The sequence below is a fragment of the Hippopotamus amphibius genome, chromosome 11, assembly GCF_030028045.1.
Source record: "Hippopotamus amphibius kiboko isolate mHipAmp2 chromosome 11, mHipAmp2.hap2, whole genome shotgun sequence".
Lineage (NCBI taxonomy): Eukaryota > Metazoa > Chordata > Mammalia > Artiodactyla > Hippopotamidae > Hippopotamus > Hippopotamus amphibius.
Window position 1 is genome coordinate 87,352,196 of NC_080196.1, and position 22,552 is coordinate 87,374,747.

Below are 22,552 nucleotides of genomic sequence, written 5' to 3' on the forward strand. Positions count from 1 at the left end.
CTCTCTGGTTTTCCAGGGTTTGGGTCCCCAGACCTTCTCTGTCTCCAAGTCCCATGTGCCAGTGAACTCACAGGGGCCCCAGGGCTGAAGACTTCCCCGGGAGAGCCCCTGTGGAGACGCTCACCTCCACACCTCCACCAGAGGCTGCTGTCTGTGACCACAGGTGGAGGAAGAGAGGGATGAGGTGGGGGAGGAAGAGGAAGGGAAGGGAGGGAAGGTAGAGACAGGGGCCTTAAGAAAGATTAAGGAGGACATGTCAGGGAGCAGGTCAACCAGAGCAGGCTGAGAGATTCCAAGATAAATCTGGTCCAAGCCACAAATTTAGGCTCTATTAAAATATGGTGTCCAGGAAAGAGGCTGGGTTGGTCCCTCTGACCAATGGACCAGGAATGTGGGTATGTCTCCTAAAAGGGTTTAGGCTGGCAAAGGAAGACCAAGAGGGAAGAGGGCTGTCTTCAGAAGAGAAGCAGGTCCTGGAGGAAGATCTTGGCTCCCTCATCCTTAGGTGAAGACCGTTGCTAATTCTCATTTGCCCCATGGTAACACGAACCACTCTGGAGCTGCATTTCTTTGGGCATTTCCCAGCAAGGAAGCCCACCTGCCTAGAGACAGGTAACCTGATTCCTACACTAGTAGGAGGTGGGACAACTTGCCTCTAAGCCGCTTTCCAAAATCCTGTGGTTCTGCCTAGAGAAGGAAGCCAAACCCAGACAAGGGCGCAAGGGTTGGGGAGACAAACAGGGTACTGCCCCAGGGAAATCCCAAATTGATGTAATCCCAAATCAAATCTGCAGGCCCTCCCACCCATACTTTGGCCCATTCAAGGTGTGTCTTAATGTCATGGAAATGAACACTAAGGAAGAACTCCCTAGCATTCCAACGTGAAGTGCAGCAGACTGTGACCAAGCTCAGCTACACTGCCCTCCCTGGCAGCTTGGCTGCCCTCCCAGAGGGCCCCCCACCGCCATTCAGGAACTCAGGCAGCGGAAGCCTTTGTGTGGCTTCATATACCTTCTCCTACCAGGATCACAAGCACATTACAGACCTCAGGGCTCTCCTGAACTATCTGGGATCACCAGGTGACCTCCTGTCTATGCCAATTCTTAAAACCCCCAAGTTTTAAGTTCTCTTTGAAACTAGAGGCCTCACCCATTGTGGTGAAATGTCACAGAATATAGATTCTACCCACTACAAGCTTTCTAATTTCACATTTTCTTTTTGTAATTTCTGGACGAACACACCTGCCAACCAACTTGGCAAAAATGAGACATCTACCACACGTAAATTCAATTTGATTTTAGTTTATTTGCAGAATTTTACTTAACCAATTCTCATTTCTTCCTGTCTCATCATTATATAAAAACTCATCCTTTGAACAAGCATGTAAAATGTCAACAATGAATAAGAAGTGAATATTGCACATTTAATGACCAAAATAAGTTGTGGTTTTAAAGGCCACACTAGGCATGTTGGAAGGAAAAAAAAGAGTTAAACACATTTAAGAAGTGTTTGCTGCGACCTGAGTGATTTAAGCCATTGAAAGAAAAATAAATCCTAACCCTCAGTGCTCAGGAGATATTACATCTGTACATAAAAAATTAAAGTTATAATGAACAACATTCCTTAGTGGTTTCATTTCCCCAAAATAGGGTCAGTAGTTTTTCTTTTTTTTTTTTTTTCAAGTTATTGTCATCAGAAATCAGGAAACTATTTAGACTGAAGGAAACTTCAACTACAGAGGACACATGATGCCTCTATAATATGAAAGGGTCATCATGGACCAGGACGATCACAGATCAGAACAAAGTCGGTATCAGTGCCTGGCTGGATGCCAAGAACTTTATCCAGTACAACCCAGATGCAAAGTGAAGATGACAGGAGAGGACTTTTGTTTTTTAAAGCAACATGCTTATTTTCAACTTTATACACTCTACTTTAATAAAACAAAGTTAACTGAGGAGAAAATGCTTCAGCTCAAAATAAAATTTTACTAGTTCAGAATAAGGGGTAAAGTCGGTCCAAAATGCAGAGCAGACAGTTTTGAAGGATAAGTGCAAAGTGCCTTATTGTTAGACCTGCAACTGGTGATAAACCAAGCTCTGGAGCTTGACTCGCCACTGACTGAATGTGCCAACTGGAGGGCACAGCTGCTGAGAGCTGATGCTGCCCACGTGTCCAGAGGAGCGAGCTTTGCTGCTTGACACACACTACTGGGGCCAACCCCCAAGGCAGAGACCAGGCTGAGGGCACAAAACCTAAAGAGGCACACTCTCTCGGCGCCTGCAGGCGAGTGCCACCTCACATGCGTCCCCTGGGTGCCTCATTTGTTTCACCCAAGTCCTGACCCTGCTATTTCTGGGCATGGCCCTCTTCTAATAACATGGGCTAAATTTGGGCAGTTTTCCCAAAGGGCAGTGCTGGCAGACATCGTGGGGGAAAAGGACTAACTAAGGGCCCTAGGCATTTAGCCTGAAGAAGGCTGAGGGGTGGGTGGATGGGCAGGGTCAGAGGTGTGATGAGGTATGAAGATGTCCAAAGGTCTGAAGGTCTGTCATGAGGGGGCAGGAGAGCAGCCCCAGCAGAACCGTGACCAGTGCTACCAGGAGGCCAGTTTCAGCCCAGTGTGAAGCAGAATCCCAGTATGAAGCAGATTTACAAACAGAGCTCGCCCACGGCCACTTGGGCTTGTCCATGAGGGGCTGGGCCAGTGGCCACAGGAAAAGGCAGAGGAGAGGCTGGAGGATCAGGACTGGGATCCCTGCTGAGTGAGAGGTGGGACCAGATGCGCTTTAATGCCCCTGCTGACTCCAAAAGTCATGATTCTATAACATCTGCTTGCTGCTCCAGAAATAATTCATCTTAGGTTTAAAAATCCAATAGAAAACTGTGTCTCACTTTCACTCAAAAGGAAGAAAGGGCGTGGACACTCTCACTTGCACTACATGGACACACGGACTAGGAGGAAGGGGGTTGACACCAGGTTAAAGAGAGGTTGGGCTGCTCAGGGGTTTTCATTTTCTGGACTCAGCTTCCCCCACCTCAAAGAACTGAGAGACCCAGGCAACCACGGGGAGGCAGACGTGACTGGGTCAACAGACTGACCATAAGACTATGAAGTGAGCTGTGCCCAGGAGCTCTGGGAACATGGAGGGTGGGTCCTGGCTCCTTCAGGCTGAGCAGACGCATCAGCAGGACCTCCCTCCCTCGGTGTCTGTGTCTCCGGCTTTCTGCAGAGTGAGGTGGGGGAGCAGGAGATTAGGGGTTCGAGTGTGCCTCTCTGACCCCTCCCTTGTGAACTGCAGAAAGGCGAGTGGAGAAGCGGAAGAGGTGCTTTTCATCAAGCCCAGGAAGCTGCTCAGCATCCCTCATCCCTATCTGAACCAGAAGCCACTGCTGGCCACGTGCAGGGAAAGTCTCTGCTAGTTCACCTTCAATGCCGCTCAGGCACACAGGTGCCTTGGTCTTACTGACCCAGGTATCCACATGCAGCACCAGTAACTGTCTCTGAAACTGGCTCTGCGCTCTCTGGCGGTGACTATTTTGCCAGCAAAGGCTCATTATTCCTGAAAGCCAGTGGGGCAGACTGGTCTGTTCTTTTCCAGGAGGCTACAGCAATGTTGCTACCTTCTCAGTGTCATTAAAGCAATTTCTTAGCCAGAGCCTCTCACAGGAACCTATGTGGTGAGTAAACCTTCCACTGTTAAGCATGAAGAGGAAGTACTTTTACCAACCATCTCTGATGATCAAGTTACAGTGTCAAAAAAAATAGATGACATCAGGCATAAAAAATGTGCATCAACTTTAACAACTGAAATACTTTACAAGATAGTGCGCTATCCCTGAAAATCAGATTCTTACCAGCTACAACCAAAGACTGATTTATTTTTTATAACTTTTACAGAGCAAATACATTATAAATAGTATAAACCTTCAAAAATTAAGAGATAAAACATAATTTTCTTTAAATTTACGTACTGTCACTCAAAAATTTCACATTCTAGGATGGCAACAAAGACATTCTCCTCAAAGAAAACAGCACGCAGAATATTTCCTGTCATAAAACTTTTGTTGCCAAATCAGCCATGGAACTGTCCACAGCTTCTAAAATGTGTAACAAGGAAAGCTCTGAGATGCGTCCGTCAGAGATGGACACTTGGTGGCCTACAGAACTTGGAGGCTAACAGGGAAGATCTTTACCAGAGCGTGTCTATGGGCAGAACTGTTCTGTTCAACTAAAGAGATTCAAAATAAAGAACAGCTCCTACACACTTCCAAATGTTGGGGGAAGCACCCCAAAACAATATTTGGAAAGAGATTATCACTTGGTTAACCTATACCCTGATCCCTCTGCAAAAGCTCTCAGTGACTAAGACATTTTTATAAAGAGCCTTGGGCTACAGATAATCCGCAAATAAAAGACACGTTATGCCAGCTGGACAAAGTCAATTTTGAGCCAACAGAAGTATGAATAAAATGACAGAAGTCAAAGTGCTAATTCCTGGGGTGGGGGTCGGCAGAATATGACAAGAGCAAGAAGACAGCAGCAAAACAAGGCAGCACTGCAGACAGGCTTTGGTAATGAACGGAACTGTTAACAACAAAAGGCACGTGGCAATTTCAAAAAAAGCCAAATTTCAGTTAAGTCTCCTGACCTGACCCAGTTTCCACCAACCAGTGTTTCAGCAGGTTTGCCAACTCCGAGTTTAAATCTGGAGTGATGAAACAGGCAGGAAACAGAGAATCAAGTTCTCTGTCTCTCTCAACACCAGGACCTTCAGATATCAAACTTGGTGTCTGGAAAGAGTTTCAAATTAACTGTCTACAGGGGCCAAGTAAGTGATGTGAATGAAGGAGCGGGCTGGGGTAGGACCAAAGGGAACGTATGTCTACAGCGAACTGGAGAGAGGAAGCCCTGTCTACACTCTCAGCCACGGGGAACAAACAAAACACATCTGTGCACGACATGCTCCCCACAGACCGCCAGCACACATCCCCAAGTTAGATGAGTGGCTCCTTCTCCATGAGGACACACGGCTGGATGGAAATGGACTTGTCAGCATCTCTGCTGCCCACCACAATCAAGACTGAGTGGTCACATTTTAGACAATGACTCACTTTCATCCAGCATTCTAATCTCCCAGCTGAGAGGAATGATATAATTAAGCTGGTATACTTCTCCACATTTGAGAAATGCAGACATTTTCAAGGCTTTTTCACTCTGAAGGAACAAAACTGGGGTTCAAAAGTGAGAGTGGGAGTTCAACATGATTCCCAAAGTACTTAGATCTGGCACAGGTGTCCTGACATTTAAATGAAACAGGAAAAGACAGAAGTGGAGACGAACGAAAGCACCCCACCTGGGGTCTCATGAGATGACTGGATATTCAGCAAATATGAGTGGCTCTCTACCCAAGCAGAACTTAGTAAGTTCTCTTGTTGGATGAATATAAAAATTACAAAGTCCCTGGAACATTTTAAGAGTTAAGGAAACAAACATACTCATGTGCACATGCACAACAGAATTATCTAGTGCCACCAACTTACATCTCAGTCAACTAACTCATTGGCTAAACTGCAGTGACACGGAGCAAGGTTACCTGTGCAACAGCAAAGTTAAATGTAAACATAAACAGCAATGGGTTTATCAAGAACCTCAGTGTTACTATCGTATGTTGTCCAAGTAATGCACTTCTGGATAGAGACAGTTCACAAGAAGAGCCAGGAAGCTTTTCCCATCTTGGAGGCAATGGCCAGGATGCTTTATAAAGTGTGTCGCTTGCAATATCTGATCCTGGTATTCAACATACTGCTTACTTGATGTCAAGGATTCAAGAGCACTCAGAGCCTAAAAGACATGGAAGACAAGGGGATATGTATAACATTATTCCCGCAGGTGTAGCACACCTGCTGTCATCATCTGATGCAACTGTCAGCCTCCGGGGAAGCCTACAGTTCTGTAGGCTTGACATCTCAAAGGCAGGCACTGATTAACCACAAGCAGGAGGCCAGCAACCCAAGCTTCTCTGGCATCTGCCGCCTTCCACATCCAGCCTTCTCTCTTCCTGACCTGTGTTTCCGAACCCCTCCCACCCCTGCCCCCCTCCCCAGAGAGAGCCACTGCTGCAGCCAGGCTGTCTTCCTGCCTTGTCCTCCTTGCCTTGGTGCCAGCATTGCAGCCCTCCCTGCAAGCCCATCCACTGCCTCTCTTCCTGGAGCCTCAACCAGAAACCACAGGCATCAGCTACCTGTGAGACCTGTTTTAATTTGCTATTGTGTTTGTTCTCAGGTTACAAAGTAATGTCATACTAAACCATGTAACTAGATGAAATTCAGAAGAAACCAGTGGCTAACTGCTGCTGAGGGTGAATGATAAGGTGGTTCTATCAGCCAACAAACACAGCGGACAGATCAAGTTCCTCTGGCTTCCGCCCAACAGAAATGACATTTTCCCATGCTTCTCTTCAGGAATAAAGAAAGAAAAACGGGCTTCCCTGGTGGCCCAGTGGTTAAGAATCAGCCTACCAGTACAGGGGACATGGGTTCAATCCCTAGGCCGGGAAGATCCCACAAGCCATGGAGCAACTAAGCCTGTGCGCCACAACTACTGAGCCCACACACCGAAACTACTGAAGCCCATGTGCCTAGAGCCTGTGCTCCACAACAAGAGAAGCCACCACAATGAGAAACCCTCACACTGCAATGAAGAGTAGCCCCGGCTCACCACAACTAAACAAAGCCCGGGAGCAGCAATGAAGACCCAACGCAGCCAAAAATAAAATAAATAAATAAATAATTTAAAAAAGAAAGGAAAACATGATTTCCATTAATTTAAATTTTTCCTCCCTTCGTACTGGGAGAAGAAAAGAAAAAAAGAAAGATTGTATTTAGAGAAAACAAACAAAAAATCAGAACAATGGTTCTTTGGGCATGGAGAGTTTTGTTTTCCAACTATACGAGCTCACCCACTCCTAGGATTCTGAATGTGAACCGTGAAGTGCCTCTCTCCTGCCTGTCTCATTTATGGGGATCACTGCAATAGAGGATACAGATTAAAAGATGGAATTTGCTTGGCTCAGTAAATTAGGAGGGAGAAGATTTTTTGAGGATAGTAAATGAACAGGTAGCTTAGAAATAAATTACCAAGTGGTTTAAGACAGAAGTTTTGGGGTTGAAAATCAACAGTGGAAGGGATTTTGGTACCAAGCTAACTGCTGTATGAACAGAACTAATCTAAGAACAGGAATCAGTGGGGACAGGCACTCCCACTCTGCTCATACAGCACTTAGCTTGGTGCTAGCCATAGCGTCCATATGCTTCTCTCTCTCCCCTTTCTTTTTTTTAAAAAGAACAGGCTACTTTGACGGTTTGCCTAAGAGTAATCATTTTATAAGAAGATGACTTCTTTCAAGTCTGAAAACCCTGATGACAAACACGTCATCGCCGTAAGTCTAAAGGAAGGCTGGCAGAGGCCGGCAAGGCTTGGGCAACCTGCTGGCTACAGCTAAAGCAAAGCTATGCTCCACGTGCTGGTGGGCACAGGAGAGCAGACCTCTCAAATGCAGCTTTAAATGCGTGGCACTGACTTCAAAACCGCTCCCTGGGACACTCATCTGCCACTTGTGGACAGCTCTTACACAACATTAGGGTTTCAAATGGTGGTTGTCTAATCAGCCATGACAAGTATTGGGTAGGTACTATATAAACCAAGGTGCCTGTGAAGAACCTGCTGATTTTTTTCCCGTCATCTCTGCTCTTAATACCAAGATAACACACTGCACATGGCTGGCTCAGATGTGGCAATGCTGCAAGACAAGAGCTAAAGGGTCTAAGCGTTTACCATGTGCAGAGACAGTACCGCCGAGCGGCAAGAGCGTGAAGCCGGTCCCAGACAGACCCAGTGAATCCCAGCCCCAGCCCTCAGTGGCTGTGTGATTTGGGACAAATTACTTAGCCTCTTTCTGTCTCCATTTCCTCATCCACAAAACCAGGATAATAAAAATTCGTATTGCATAGGGTGTTTATGAGAATTAGAAGAGTTAAAACTTTAACTCCTTAACATTGAGCTGAAAAACAGTGCCTGGCATGTAGTAAGCACTCAAGAATGCCACCCATCATTTCATATTATACACCTTTGTACCTGGCCAGCCTGTTTATGGGTGAAAATAGTTTTGGGAATGGGACCACTGCCATGGAGCCTTCCACATTTTTAGAACAAACTATTTTTCACAGTTACCGTTCTGCCCATGTCAGCCAACGCTGGTCACCCCCCAGACTCACAAAACAGAACCACTTCCTTGGTTCCAAATTAAAGCTCAGCTAATCTCTCTCGTTCTCAACTGTAGTCTCATCTTCCATGCCTGTCCCCAACCCCAGCTTGTGATGGGTCAGTGCACAGTCATGTCATCAGAACCAAGTGCTATCTTAGATTGGCTTGCCCATGGCCTTGCTTCTTCTACAAGAGTAGTAATAGGGCTCTAGGCAAAGGCTTACAAAAATTGGTTTAAAATCTGAGGCAGGTACACGCGGTAACCGTTTTCCAGTAAGTAGAGCCTAGCAGACGGCGTCATCAGGTTACCACATGTAAAGACTACAGCTGCCACCTCCCCTCCTCCTGTGGAAGACTTCTAACCCTGAACCATGAAGCTTTTTACTGACCTGCTGGGCTTTCAGGGTCAGATGTAATTCAGAGCCAGGCTTCAAACGGATCTGATCCTCAGCAGGAACCTGAACCAAAAGGAAGGCAGCCATGCCTCGGGCAGCCACTCGGAACCTTAGGTGTTAGGGAGGGATTAGAAGAAGTGAATGACTATTAAAGTAAGCATTTTAAAATAAACACCATACTTTCTATTAAAAATATAAGATAAACACAGCTCCAGACCTACTGTTGTTATTAGCCTCTTCAGGAAAACTGTGAATATGATCAAGGAGTCTTTATTTGCCCTTTCGTTATTACCACCCAAACAATGAAAGCGTAATTCAGTCTCAGGAATGAAAGTGTTGGCAGAGATACAGAACACCTGGAACTCCCAGTCACTGCTGGAGGGAATTCTAAAAACAGTGCGGGTGCTATGGAGAACAGTTTGGCAGTTCCTCAGAAGTTAAATTGTGACCCAACAATTCCCAAAGAACCGAAAACAGGTGTTTTAACAAAAACTTGTAGATAACTTTCACAACCTGGTTATTCACAATAGCCAAGAGTGGATGCAACCCAAATGTCTATCAACTGATGAATGGACAAACAAAATCTGGTGTGTCCATACAACAGAATATTATTCAAACATAAAAAGGAAGTAAGCACTGGGGTATGCTAAAATATGGATGAGCCTTGAAACTGTATGTTAAGTGAAAGAAGCCAGACACAAGAGGCCATGTATTATATGATTCCATTTATATGAGATGTCCAGAACAGGATACAGAAGGTCAGAAAGCCCATCGTGGTTGCCAGAGACTTGGGGGAGAGGAGAAGAGGGGGTGATTGCTTAGTAGCTATAGGATTTCCTTTTGGGATGATGAGAATGTTCTGGAACAAAACAGTGGTGATGGCTGCAATAACGCTGTGAATGTACTAAATGCCACTGAACTGTCTATTTTACCTTTTTTTTTTTTTTGGCTGCGCAGCGTGGCATGTGGGATCTTAGTTCCCCAAGCAGGGACCGAACCCATGCCCCCCGCATTGGAACCGCAGAGTCTTAACCACTGGACCTCCAGGGAAGTCCCTGAAGTGTATATTTTAAAAGGGTTACCATGGTAAATTTCATGTGATGTGTATTTTACAGTTTAAGTGAATCAAATCACATAGTCCTGCTAAATTCTACCATAAACAAAGGAGCACGATATTAACGGGTTTGGACTGGGTGGCCCCCAAAGCTGCAGCAGGCTATTCCGCAAGAATGCTGACATCAGAACAGTATGAGAATTCCTTTCAAACCAGGTAAGGCCTTTAAAAGAAAACCATGATGCAAATAAGTTTTAGGAGATAAAATGGGGCTTGTGGCAAATTCTTTCACACCTTGGAATTTTTAGCAACAAAAACCTAAATTAATTTCTCATTACTTATCCTTCTAATCAGTTAACTCCCACTCATCTTGACTTAAAAATTCTGCTAGACTGAGTCCCTCACAGGACCTGGGTTTCCCTGACGAAGCGCCGGCAGTGAAGCAGCTGACTGGGGTATTATAACCTAAGCCTGCACACCACCACCGGCTTAAAGGTAAAAAGCAACGAGTAATGTGGTCAGGTTACAAAGTCAAAATACAATGAGATACTGCTAAAAAAAAGTCTTTGAACATAAAAGTTGTTTTAAAATGGAAAAAATAACCATCCTTTTTAAGATGGAAAGATGGAAAGATCAGACTCTGATTGTTTTCTCCTTAATCTCTGGGAGGAACCTAGCTCCTAAAGAGAAAATCTACCATGTATCACACCCCACCTCGGTAGGTTTAGAAGAGCAGCAGTAGGTGCTTCCTCACCTGTTAGACAAGGGAGACTTCCGGCCCAGCCCAATTGCCCCGAGAATCCCCGAGCTGAGCCTCTCCTCGGCCAGCAGGCTCTGCCGGCCCTGAAGCATGAGCAGAATTCGAATGACAGACTCTGTCAAGACTGAGTCATTCTGCTCCGTCTGAACCAGGGACAGCTGCAGGACTTGGTGCCACCACAGAAACAGCTTTGCTTCTTCCTGCATAGACCTGGCAGGGGAAGGAATCAAATTAGGAGTAGATTCTTTCCACTCTCATTTCATTCAAAGTCCACATATGAGTTTTAAGTATAAGGGACATTGAGGACTTTAAAAGCTTAGGCTGACAGGTAATGATGTTAATCAAGTATTGGGACAACAAAGGAAAGGCTGACATTTATTGCCCCTTCCGTATGCCAGATGCTATATATGAGCTCGATGTCCTTTCATTTAATCAAGTGAGGCAAACACTGCTACCCCTACTTAACGCATACGGATGCTAAAGGTGGTGCTTCAAAATGCCTGTTTTTGGAAATAAAAAGCCTGCTCAGAAAATCAGCCCACGCAAGGAAAATCTTTCTAAAACAGGTGTCACTGTACCTCACAGCCCTGTTTGTTTCCTATGTATCACTTGGGTCTGTGCTTAAGTGGACACTAACTTAAACCCAGATTCCAAGCTATCCCAATCCCACGGGTTGGCTGTAGCAGTTGGAGGGCCAGCGTACCTTGGATACACCTGTTCCAACCACTGGCTTAAGAGAAACAGCACTTTCATTTCGTTCCTTAGCGTCTGCTCACTATTGAGACACTGAAGCAAGTAGACATAGAGAGTCAAGTAGCTGCCAAGGGACAGGCACTCCTGCAGAAACTCTTCGATGGTGAGCTCAGGAACCTGAAGGGACACCAGAATGGGGCCCCATCCTAAATTCTGATTGAGGGAGCCTAAGAAAAGAACACCAAGAGGAGAGAGCAAGAATCAAACTACTTCACCACTCTAATGAACCTCCACATCAAGAAACACCGCTCACATTGGCCCTGGAGGGCCTGACAATGGCTCACGGCTCGGACTGGAAGCCCTCATGCTAAATGCGCGTGTCCTGGTTGCCACTGCGGAGGGTTAAGAAGTCGGCTATTACGGCTGCATTTTCATAAATCACCTCTTTCACCATATTATGATCATTAAAATCACACGTGGACACTGCCTGTCCCAGCTATCTAATAATTTTAACTTTAATACCATTTTTAAGTATGTTACGAATACTTATGCTTTTCTGGGGGATATTATTATTACTCTACCCATCATAAGCATTTTTTAATTATCAAAGTTTAGTTGGACTCATATCTTGACAGAAATTCTTGAAAATGTTTCACAAACTGAAAAACAAATTTGATTTTAGTAACAAACAGTAAAAAAAATCTGGAGCAAGAGTATTATCCTAATGGCTCTCAATTCTTTGCGGGGACTGAGAGCAGGGTGACACACATAGCACCTTCCACAGGGGGACATGGGAACATGGATTGTTCACGTTGTCAAGAAAGGACAGGGGCAGGTTACAGGCACTTCCCAGCATCCCCACTCCAACACCCTCTTTCTCCCCTATGCATGCACGATGACGTGTATCTGAGTAACAGAGTTGCAAAGTACTGCTCTGTTCAATTCTTAACCAGATCAGGCTGTTGCCAGAATCTGAGAGTTCAGAGGTAGGAAATAAGAAAAACAAATCGGGAGTGGGGGTGGCAGGGAGGAGAGAAATTCTTTATAATAGTTTAAAACTAAGACAAAAAGCAATAAAAAGACATGAAAAATTTTAATAAGTGACAAAAGAGAGAAAATTAATATAGTAAATCATTATTATAAAGACTCTGCTCTTTAGAGAATTTGTTTTTTAGGCCTACAACTAGGCCTATGACATACACAATTTGCCTATCATAAAAGGATTGGTCTGACACTCCAAAACTCACGTAAAATGAATCAGAGGTTCCCTCCCTTGAAACATGATGGTACCAACACACGCCAAAGGTTCTCATGCTAACTGCAGGTCTATATGAAGAAAACAAACTATATTTTGAAATATCGACAACATTTACAGAGATATTTGAGACCTTCAATACCTCAGTTGGCAAGGGTCTGGAAAGGCATCTCCTTCAGACAAAGCTTTAATCTTCCTTGGAAAAGATGGATCTACTGAGAGCCTGACATGACGGTCCTCTTACCCTCTTTGAAGTAAGCAGTGATGCAGGCTTCCGTCGTTTCAGCCATGTGGCGGACGGAAGCCAGGCTCTGGCAGGCGGCTGTTAACAGGGGCAGAACCACCAACCCGTGCACTTTCTGCCCAATCCAGGTCCGGATGCTGCCTCGGAGGAACTCTGCCGTTGGGACAGTAGCGTTGTTCACCATCATCAGGACTTCCATAAAGAGGCCGCTGAGGGCCACGTGGCGGGTCTGGCTGTCCAGATCTGAGAGGGAACGCAGACAACACGCTTGCAAAAGGCTACTGCTATGACGATGTGAACGTGACGAAGGGAACAACTGTGCTTCAAACGAGCTGCTCTCCTGGGGCCGGAAGGCAAATCCTGACAGTGTTTAGCTTTTAAGGATATGACGTGGCACATAAATACTTTGCAAGAGCAAAGCAGGAACTACTGCAAGACCTCTGGTTATAGCGTGTGGCCAAGCAATACTTTAATAAATTGACAAAATACACAGATCTCATGAGTCATTTGGTAGACTAATTAGAAACAGTACCTCCACCCCTACCAATGCCAAAGTTGTAAATAATTCTAGAATAATTTACACAGAATGAAGATTATCACTTAAAACTAAATATAAAAGGAAAGGAAAAATCCTTTTACAGACTCCTAACAGCAGCTCTTTTATTTCTTTGTTTTTTAAACAAGAAAAATGGACAGACTGGATCTTTCCAAAATACTACAGGGTGAAAAAAAGGATACAACACAAGAAAAAGAGCAAATTTATTTTACAAGAGAAATGCAAACATGTTACTGAGGTAGATTCCTTCTTCACATCCAAGAACAGAAAATATTTTCCACTGAGGGTGTGTTGAGAAAACTATTCATCAGACATAATTTTTGAACTATATACTTTATTTTTTCTTGATCTTTCTTTTTTGGCTGCGGGATCTTAGTTTCCCAGCCAGGGAATGAACCCATAGCCCTCGGCAGTGAAAGTGTGGAATCTTAGCCACTGGACTGACAGGGAATTCCCTTCATCAGGCATAATTTCTGCCAACTATTTCTAATTCTCCTTAAGGGAACAGAACTGTGGCTTTCTCACCTCAAGGCTTTAGTACTTATGTCAATGCAAGTGGGGAGGTCTTACTCATCACACCCATCAGTCCAAATTCACCCATTTGCATGGTGTTAAATAAACTCTAACTTACTGTTATCATAAGATCTACTCATTATCAAGCAAGGAATCTTTTAAACATTATATGTGTGTGAATATATTTTTTATGTATTTCTATGAGTATAAATATTCTTGGTAATAAAGGCCTTATCTCTGAATTCCAGCTGAATAAAATTTTTTTCTGATTTTTAAAGAAATTTTATTTTTTTATTGAAGTATACTTGATTTACAATGTTGTGTTAATTACTACTGTACAGCAAAGTAACTCAGTTATACATATATACATACATATATATATATACATTTTTTCATATTCTTTTCCATTATGGTTTATCACAGGATATTGAATTTAGTCCCCTGTGCTATACAGTAGGACCCTGTTATTTATCCATCCTGTATGTACCAGTTTGCATCTGTGAATAGCGATTTTAATCTATCTTTTAATTATGACTCATGGGAACAAAAAAATGATTGCAATAAGCCTCCTAATAGATCGCAGCCTCTCCCCTTCCCATTCATCATCAACACAGTTAACAAATGTTTTCCTAAAAACCAGAACTGATCCCATCACTCTTCTGATTAAGATCTTTCTAGAACACCCTTCGCTCCTTTGCCTGGCTATTATTCAACCTGCATGGCCCAGTTACATACGACCAACTCTAAATCAATTTCTCCAGTACCGCCTGCTAATTTTTCTTTCTTTTTTTTCTTTTAACAGTCACTGAGTGTTGCTTACTTTCTAAGCTAGAGCTCTAGATGCATTATTTCACTCCATACTTACAGTATCTACATGAAACAGGGAGGATTATCATTCCCATTGGTTATTCAACTGTTCAAGATTACACAGCTCATAAGTGCCGAAGCCAGGCAGTCTGGTTTTGGAATCTGTATTTTAACTACCACATTAGATACCTCCTGTGATAGATCTATATTGCAGATACGTCCAAGAAATTCCAAATGATCTTTTGTTCCCCAATCCAACCAACTCCAACAGCCACACCAGCATTCTATTAGTATGCTTCCCTAAATACTACAGTTGCCCCCTTTCAAACAGTATTTAAATAAACATAAAAATGTCTGAGATTCATCCATGTTGGTGCAGATTTTCGCTGCTATGGAGTATTCCATTATATGAGTATATAACACTTCATCCTTTCTACTGAACATATGGGTGGTTTTCAGTTTGGAACACCCTCAGATGCACAGCTAGGGACATTGTTCTTGTTTCCCAGGGCACAGGGAAGCATTTCTTTTGCTACACACCAAGGCGTGGAATTCTTAGCCACGAGATATGCAAACTAGTAGATGATGCCAAACGTTTAAGAATAGTTGTACCAATTTACTCGGTGATCAGCAGTATATGAGAATTACACTGATCCACATCCTCACCAATACTTGGGACTGAAAACTTTTTAATTTCAGCTACTCTGGTGGATGTGACAAGGTATGTCATCAAGTTCTGAATTTGCATCTCCCTCAGTATTAACAAGGTTTAGCATGTTTTCATATGTTTATTGGTTATTTGAATATTATCTTCTGCAGAATGTCAATTTAAGGGTCTTTTTCATTTTTTTCTACTGGATTGTCTTTTTCTCCCTTATTTTATCCAGTGTGACAATCTCAGTCATTCATATTTAATATAATTACTGATGTGAGCGGGTCTAAATCTACTATCTTACTACACACTTCCAATTTGTCCCTCCTATTCCACATTCCTTTTTCTCTCTTTTATTTCCTTTTTTTTTTTTTTTTTGGATTATTTATTATTCTACTTTTTCTTTCTTTTAGTTTGGAAGTTAAACAAATATCCTTTTAACATTTTCATAATAGTTATCTTACAAATTACAACATGCATTCTTGATTTTTCAAAGTCTGATGTTAATCGGTTCCCAGACCATGCTGATTCCTATCACCTTCCCTGCTGTTACCATAACCCAACAACACATCACTATTATTGTTTTATAGAGCTGGATTTCATTCCGATTTACCTACACATTTACCAGTTTCATTGTTCATCCTAGTCTCCTCCTATTTATCTTCTCTTTATTATCTCCTTCTTTCTCAACAAATTTTGGTTACATTTTGTGGTTCTTTTTATAATTTCTTAAGCTCAATGTATAATTAATTTTCAGCTTTTAAAATATTAATATAAACATTTAAGGCCATGAAATTAAGTTTCACTTTACCTGCATCCCACAAGTCTTGATGCTCTAGTTTTCTTTAATTCAGTTCTAAATATTTTAAATTTCTAATTTTTATTGTTCCTTTGGTCATCAGTTATTTCAAAGTTTGCCTCAATTTCCAATGTATAGTTTTTTCCCTCCTGGTTATATTTTGTTAATGGTTTTTAAGTTCATTGCACTGTGGTTAGAATATGTGGTATATTTGATACCAGTCCTTTGAGTTGACTGAAACATGCTTTAATTCTAGTAATGGGTCAAGTTTCTTAAGTGTTCAATGTGAGACTGATACAGTGCGCATTCTGCACTTACAGGGTATATTATCCTCTACATACACTCATTACATCCAGCCGTGCTATTCAGACATCCTACAGTCTTACTGACTTTCTGTCTACTTGATCTATCAGTTACTGTGAGACATGGGTCAAAATCCCTCACTGTGAGTGAATTTGACATCTTCTCTTCCTAGTTCTGTCAATTTTCACCTTATGCATTTTCTTCCTGGTGAACTGAATCCTGTATCAATTTCCAATGACTCTCTTCATTTCTAATAATGTTTTTTTCTTATTTATGTATGTATGTATTTTTCATGCAACTTCAGGGCAGGAAAACACACTAGAGATCATCTGGCTTTGTAATGCTTTCGACCTTACAGTCCTGTCTGTCTCACAGTGATATAGCTATACTGGCTTTCTATTTTAATATCTGCCTAACGTGACTGCCTTGTAGAAAGCATTCTATATCCTGTGCTTTAGATATACTTCTTATAAATAGCTTAAAACTGGATGTTGTTGATTATTAATCCAGTCTGACAATCTTTGTCTTTTAATATGAGTATCAGTCTATTTATATTTACTGACATATTCAAATTTTATCTTTTTATTCTGGCTGTTTTTCTCACCTTCTCCATGCTTCTTGCCTTCTGTGGATTGAACAAAATTTGGCCAATCCTTTTTATCTCCTTCTACTAACTTAGAAATAACATATTTTATTTCTTTTCTTTTGGTGAATTGCTTAGAATTTTTACCATTCATTTTCTATGAAGATATAAACTGAATCAACGTCTTGACCCCCTCAAACAATATTAAAACCTAAGAATGCTTTTAACTCAACCTCCTTCCGAGCTTATATATATCTGTGGTCATATAATTTAATTTCAGCTTTTGCTTTTTAAACCCCTAAATGATGATTATTATAGTTTTACATAGGCAGTTTTTGTTTATATTTACCCACATTTCACTACTTTCTCTGCTTATTTTTCCTTCTTGCAATTCGAGCCTTTCACTTGTGATCACTCTACTTCTACCTAAAGAACATGCTTTATTTAGTACTTGCTTTAGTGATGTCCACTAGGACAAACACTCTCGGGTTTCAATGAAAACATCTTTATTTCACCCTCATCCTTGAAAGGTGGTTGTTCTTAGTTTACAATCCCAGGTTACAGGTCATCTCCTCACAGCACATTGAAGGTGTTGTTCCACCATCTTACAGCCTCCCCTGTTGCCACTGAGAAGATGGCTGTCCATGTAAATATTGTTCCTTTGTCACTGGTGAAACTTCAGCAGTTTCACTACAGTACGTAAAGGTGTGAATTTCTTTCTATTTACTCTGCTTGGGATTTGCTGGGTTTAATGAATCTAAGCATGGCTGTCTTCCTTTCTCCGGGCAGGTTCATTTCTAACTTACCCTTACCCTGAGGATGCACAGAGCTCCTTTCAGGCTCCCATCTTAGGCAGGCCCTGGGCTTTATCACCTCCCCTAATGTAAGGGGTGTCAACAAAAGCCTTCAAGGGGAAAGCCAGCCTCGGTATTCCATCTACTTTCATGGGTTCCTCCTTTCACTCAGTTTCTGACTTCTGAGATTTTCTGCCACCTGGTCAATAACTTTAATTTTTGGTTTCTTAAACACATTTTATCCAGCACTCTTAGCGTTTTCAGCAGGAGGACGGCTGGGCTGCACTGCCGTCAGAATGCCCAATCCACCAAACTGCTAGAAGCACGAGTTCTCATATAAAGTTTCCTTACAAGCCTACAGGTGATTCTGAAGTGCCCTCCCAGTTAAGACCCAAAACACCCAGTAATGCTGCTCACTGGATGGTCTCTGGTTATCTCCTAATCATTATAGCTAGTCATCTAACTTAGCCCTCAGTCCAGTTAACCTCACACCAGCATCTGACAGTGTCTCCTCCCCTCAAGTTCTTACCATTTGTGCCCACTCCCCACCCAATGCTGAAATGACAAGTCTTCCTATGGTCCAGTCATCTCTCTGACCACTGCTTCTCTGTAAAGCGGGATGACAGTGTCCTGACCATCTTCCTGTTCTCAAGATGCCTTATACACAGCAGGAATTCACTTATTGAGTGAATACACGACTCCCCCATAGTCACTTACCAGGTGGGTTAAAAACAATGATATCATCCAGGAGCTTAGACATTTCCTGTTCAAGGACTGCTAAGGTGATTTTTCCATTCTGTTCCAGGGAGCTGAGGAATTCAACCATCTGATGAGTGAAGGCTCGGCATTTTGGAACTGCATCCTGATAATAAAAAAAGGATCATTCAAAGGAATCCATGCAAGCAGTGTTCACTGAAGAGTCCCTGGGAGCACGGCACTGTACTGACTGCCTCAACAGAGGGTGGGCAGGACAGAGCAGGGAGCCACGTGAGGACAGGTGGGTCTAAGGCCCTGTGCTGGAGACATAAAAGTCTTTGATAACAATTAGACCAGAACCCATGTTCTCTCAAATCCCAGTAGTATTTTTTAACTACATTAATAACAACATTAACTACACACTAAGTACTTGCCAGGAACTTTCCCAAAAACTTTTCTGTTCATTATCTAATCTAATCCTCACAACACTTTGAAGGCAAGGTATTATTATTTCCAGTTCAGGTGAGAAAACCAAGGTCAGGATGGCAGTGAGCTGGGGATGTGAGTCTGTCAGACCTCAAACTCGTGCTCATAACTTGCTGCCATCCTGCTGCCAATGACACTCAGATCAGTAAATCAACAGCCCACTATCGGCCCTCAGTCGTTTTCACCTCTTAGTAGCATGTGACACTGCGAGCAGGTAAAGGCTTACCAGAGGAAATAAATGAAACTGAAAGATCCAAGAGGCCAAAATGATATACATCCTCCAACTTTTTCTATTGAGCCATCTCAGGGTTCAAGATGGTCCTCAGTAGCATTTAGGCAACTAGCAGCCCTGAAGAACACTCTGCCTTCTAAAGCACCCACTTAACTTACAAGATGTTTCTGGCTGTCAGTAGGAACGGAAAGGCCTGCAGACACTTTTAGGAGCTTCACAATTAATTCAGCAGAAGGTTCCTTTGCCAGGATGATGGATGGCTGGTAATGGCTGCTAAAATAACCTAGCACACTCTGATACGACACAATATCCACAAGATGCCACGAGAGTGAGCTTGTCTGTCCAAGGAGAGTAAGTAGAGGAGAATCCTAAAAATGAAACCCCCATTTCGTTAGTTCCAGAGCTCCCATTTTTTTTCCAGAAACATGTGCCTCTACCTAGTCTATGGAGTGACCCCTCACGTGCGTGGCCTACACCAAGCACATAAAAGTTAAGATGTCAAATAAATATCTCCTCAAGTTATAAGTACTCATGAAAGTAACAGCCACAGTCTTGGCAAAACACATTATGATTTTAAGTATTCAGAACACAATTTTCAAATGAACTCTATGACCTGGTGGTAGAACAGGCAATTAATGAGATATAAAATGAAATTGATCTTTATATTCTAACTTGGTGTGGTTCCCTTAGACTATGAACTATCCCAGAAAATCAGGCACCTAGTTGAAGGCACATCCCATATGCTATGCATATATTCACACTGAAAAAGGCACTAGGGAAACTGGAAAACCACAGCTTCATACAGAGCGAGGATCTAATGAGCCTTGCCAAGTCTTCATCACAGGCTCTCCAAACCTACTGTTTGGTCCACCAGTTGATCTTCCTTTGCCAATAAAATCATCATGAAAAGGAGGCAGACAATCATGCTCCGGGTCTCTGGGTGAGGAATGGGACTCCAGGCATCAGACAGCACACTGACCCAGTTGACTTCACAGAGGACAGACCCCAAAAACAAGAAGCAGCTCTTGGGGCTTCCTCGTTCCACCTAAAAGGAAACGATGCTTTTAGCTATCTATGTATCTTGAAAATGTATATAAATCAATGTTTACTAAATTACATATCTTTTCAATTACACTTTTTCCCCTCCAGAGATTTAGACTTAACATTTATAATATCTTTCCTTCCATGTTCATTGTGTGGAAGATCTTTCAGTTTGTTTGGAGTTCATTATTTATTCCACTAATTTTTTTTTTTTTAAGAAAGAAGGAAGAGAGATGAAAGGAAAGAGAGAAGAGAGATTACTTTTATTATTATTTTTTATTATTATTATTATTTATTATTTTTTTTTATTGGCTGCGTTGGGTCTTCATTGCTGCACACGGGCTTTCTCTAGTTGCTGCAAGCGGGGGCTACTCTTCATTGTGGTGCGCAGGCTCCTCATTGTAGTGGCTTCTCTTGTTGTGGAGTACGGGCCCCAGGTGCGTGGGCTTCAGTAGTTGCAGCACATGGGCTCAACAGTTGTGGCTCACGGGCTCTAGAGCACAGGCTTAATAGTTGTGGCACATGGGCTTAGTTGCTCCGCGGCATGTGGAATCTTCCCTGGGCAGGGCTCAAACCCGTGTCCCCTGCATTGGCGGGCGGATTCTTTACCACTGTGCCACCTAGGAAGTCCTCCACCAATTCTTAACAGGAGAGGAATGACCTTCTCTAGCTGCAGCCAGGGTGGCAAATCCCTGCCACAGTTAGTCACCAGTGCTCAAGGGAGCCTACCACAGTCCTCAGATGTGCTGGGCAAGACAAAAGGGATATACCTACGAGTCAGTGGTTCCCAAGGCTGAACGTACATCAGAACCACCTGGAGGACTTGCCTGGCGATGCGGAGGGTATCCAGAGAATTTTTAATGTCCTACATCTGGAGCAGGAGCAGGAATTTGTCTTCTTAACAAGCTCCCAGGTGGTACTGATGTTGCTGGTCCTGGGACCATACTTTGAGACCTACTATATTAGCATATATAATTTTTACATGGCCTTTTAGTGTAATGTTATGTTATAAATATATCTCCATATCATTAGTTTTTATAATTTTTGATGACTGCATAATGTTTAATTAAATCCTATTTAAAATGTATTAGGGATGGGGGGGCAAATGTATTTTAAAGTATATAATCAATATCAAAGTTGTCTCTTATAAGCCTATTTCAAGTCTGTTTAAAATAAAACATGGCCAGCTATAAGTTTTTCCTTTTAAAGAGATTAAAAAGCTCAACTCCATTTATAAAATCACAATCAATGGAATTTGATGGTGATTCATGTCTTCCAATCACTACCATCATTATATCATGTTACTTACTCTTTTTCCCTTTTAGAAAATGATTCTTCACCCTCCGTTATAACCTGTTCTCTATCTTCACCCTCAATCCCCCAAAAACATACTTTACTATGCCAACAAGACTCATGGGACTGAAAGGTTCCCAGCTTCTGGGTAGGGCAGAGTCATCTATCATTAGATGATAGTCATCTATCTGTCATCTATTTCCTAGAGATATAAAGTCTATAGAATCCCTTTACAAACCATTCTACTTAATCTGTCATACAGCTAAAGCTGCCCTCTTACTTAAATGCTCTCTCACAGCTCTTTAAACAAAGGTTCAATTCCATATTCATAATGATAAATGAATATCTACTTAGTGCCTGTCTCACGTACTAAACCTAGCTATAAAATCATTCTTAACCTTGTATTTCACCAAGACAACTGTCCTCAGGTTTCCTCAGAGCTCAGCTACAGAGAAGTGGCTGACAAGAGCACCACTGGGTGGGATCTCCATTTACAGCACTAAAAGACTGCAGTACATTTTACTAAGTGTCATAAATAACTGTGGATCTGCAGTAATTAAAGCACTTCAAGTGTCTCAGTAATAAATGTGACATTAGGTTAAGAGTTAACACAAGTGAACTGGTGACTATGAACAAATAAACTGAAATGGTCATTAAAAAAAGCTAAGACACGATTACAGAGTTTTTTAAAACACAAACTTAAGAAGAAGAACAAAAATGCCTGACTGGTATGTAAGTTACACTACTGTGTCTGTTTTCTGTAACCATTGCTTCTACTGCAAAAACTCCCACACACTTATTGGGACTTTTTCCAGGCTGTTTCAGGTCTTCACATGATTACAATGAATCATTGGTTGTTACAATGCACTTCTGTCTCCTACAACCTAATTACCCCTTACATAACTGCTTAAAGAAACTAATGGCTTGAGTACTGATTTACATTTTGCTTTAATAGAACATATAACAATAAGTAGTTTAGATGATATTATCCTAGAAAAACATGCATACACAGAAATACCAAGATTAAGTGTGACAAAGTCATTAAACTATGTACTCACACAACAATATCACTAAAGTCTAGGGGATGACTGCCATATTACAGACAAAATCTTTCCCTGGGCTTTAAAACT

General features: G+C 42.3%; 1 protein-coding gene across 2 annotated transcripts in view; it reads right to left on the reverse strand.

Moving 5' to 3' along the window:
* Positions 1 to 1,285: 1,285 nt before the first annotated feature.
* Positions 1,286 to 22,552, reverse strand: part of EPG5 (ectopic P-granules 5 autophagy tethering factor) — a 120,684-nt gene continuing 99,417 nt past the window's right edge. For both annotated transcript variants that reach the window (XM_057698547.1, XM_057698546.1), the window contains exons 37-44: positions 19,948 to 20,133; positions 19,247 to 19,456; positions 18,392 to 18,536; positions 12,668 to 12,910; positions 11,179 to 11,395; positions 10,470 to 10,685; positions 8,656 to 8,770; positions 1,286 to 5,845 (exon numbers count right to left, since the gene is read on the reverse strand). In XM_057698547.1, the coding sequence (XP_057554530.1) occupies positions 5,663 to 5,845; positions 8,656 to 8,770; positions 10,470 to 10,685; positions 11,179 to 11,395; positions 12,668 to 12,910; positions 18,392 to 18,536; positions 19,247 to 19,456; positions 19,948 to 20,133 (1,515 nt within the window). In that variant the 3' untranslated portion in view covers positions 1,286 to 5,662. The remainder of the gene's footprint in view (positions 5,846 to 8,655; positions 8,771 to 10,469; positions 10,686 to 11,178; positions 11,396 to 12,667; positions 12,911 to 18,391; positions 18,537 to 19,246; positions 19,457 to 19,947; positions 20,134 to 22,552) is intronic.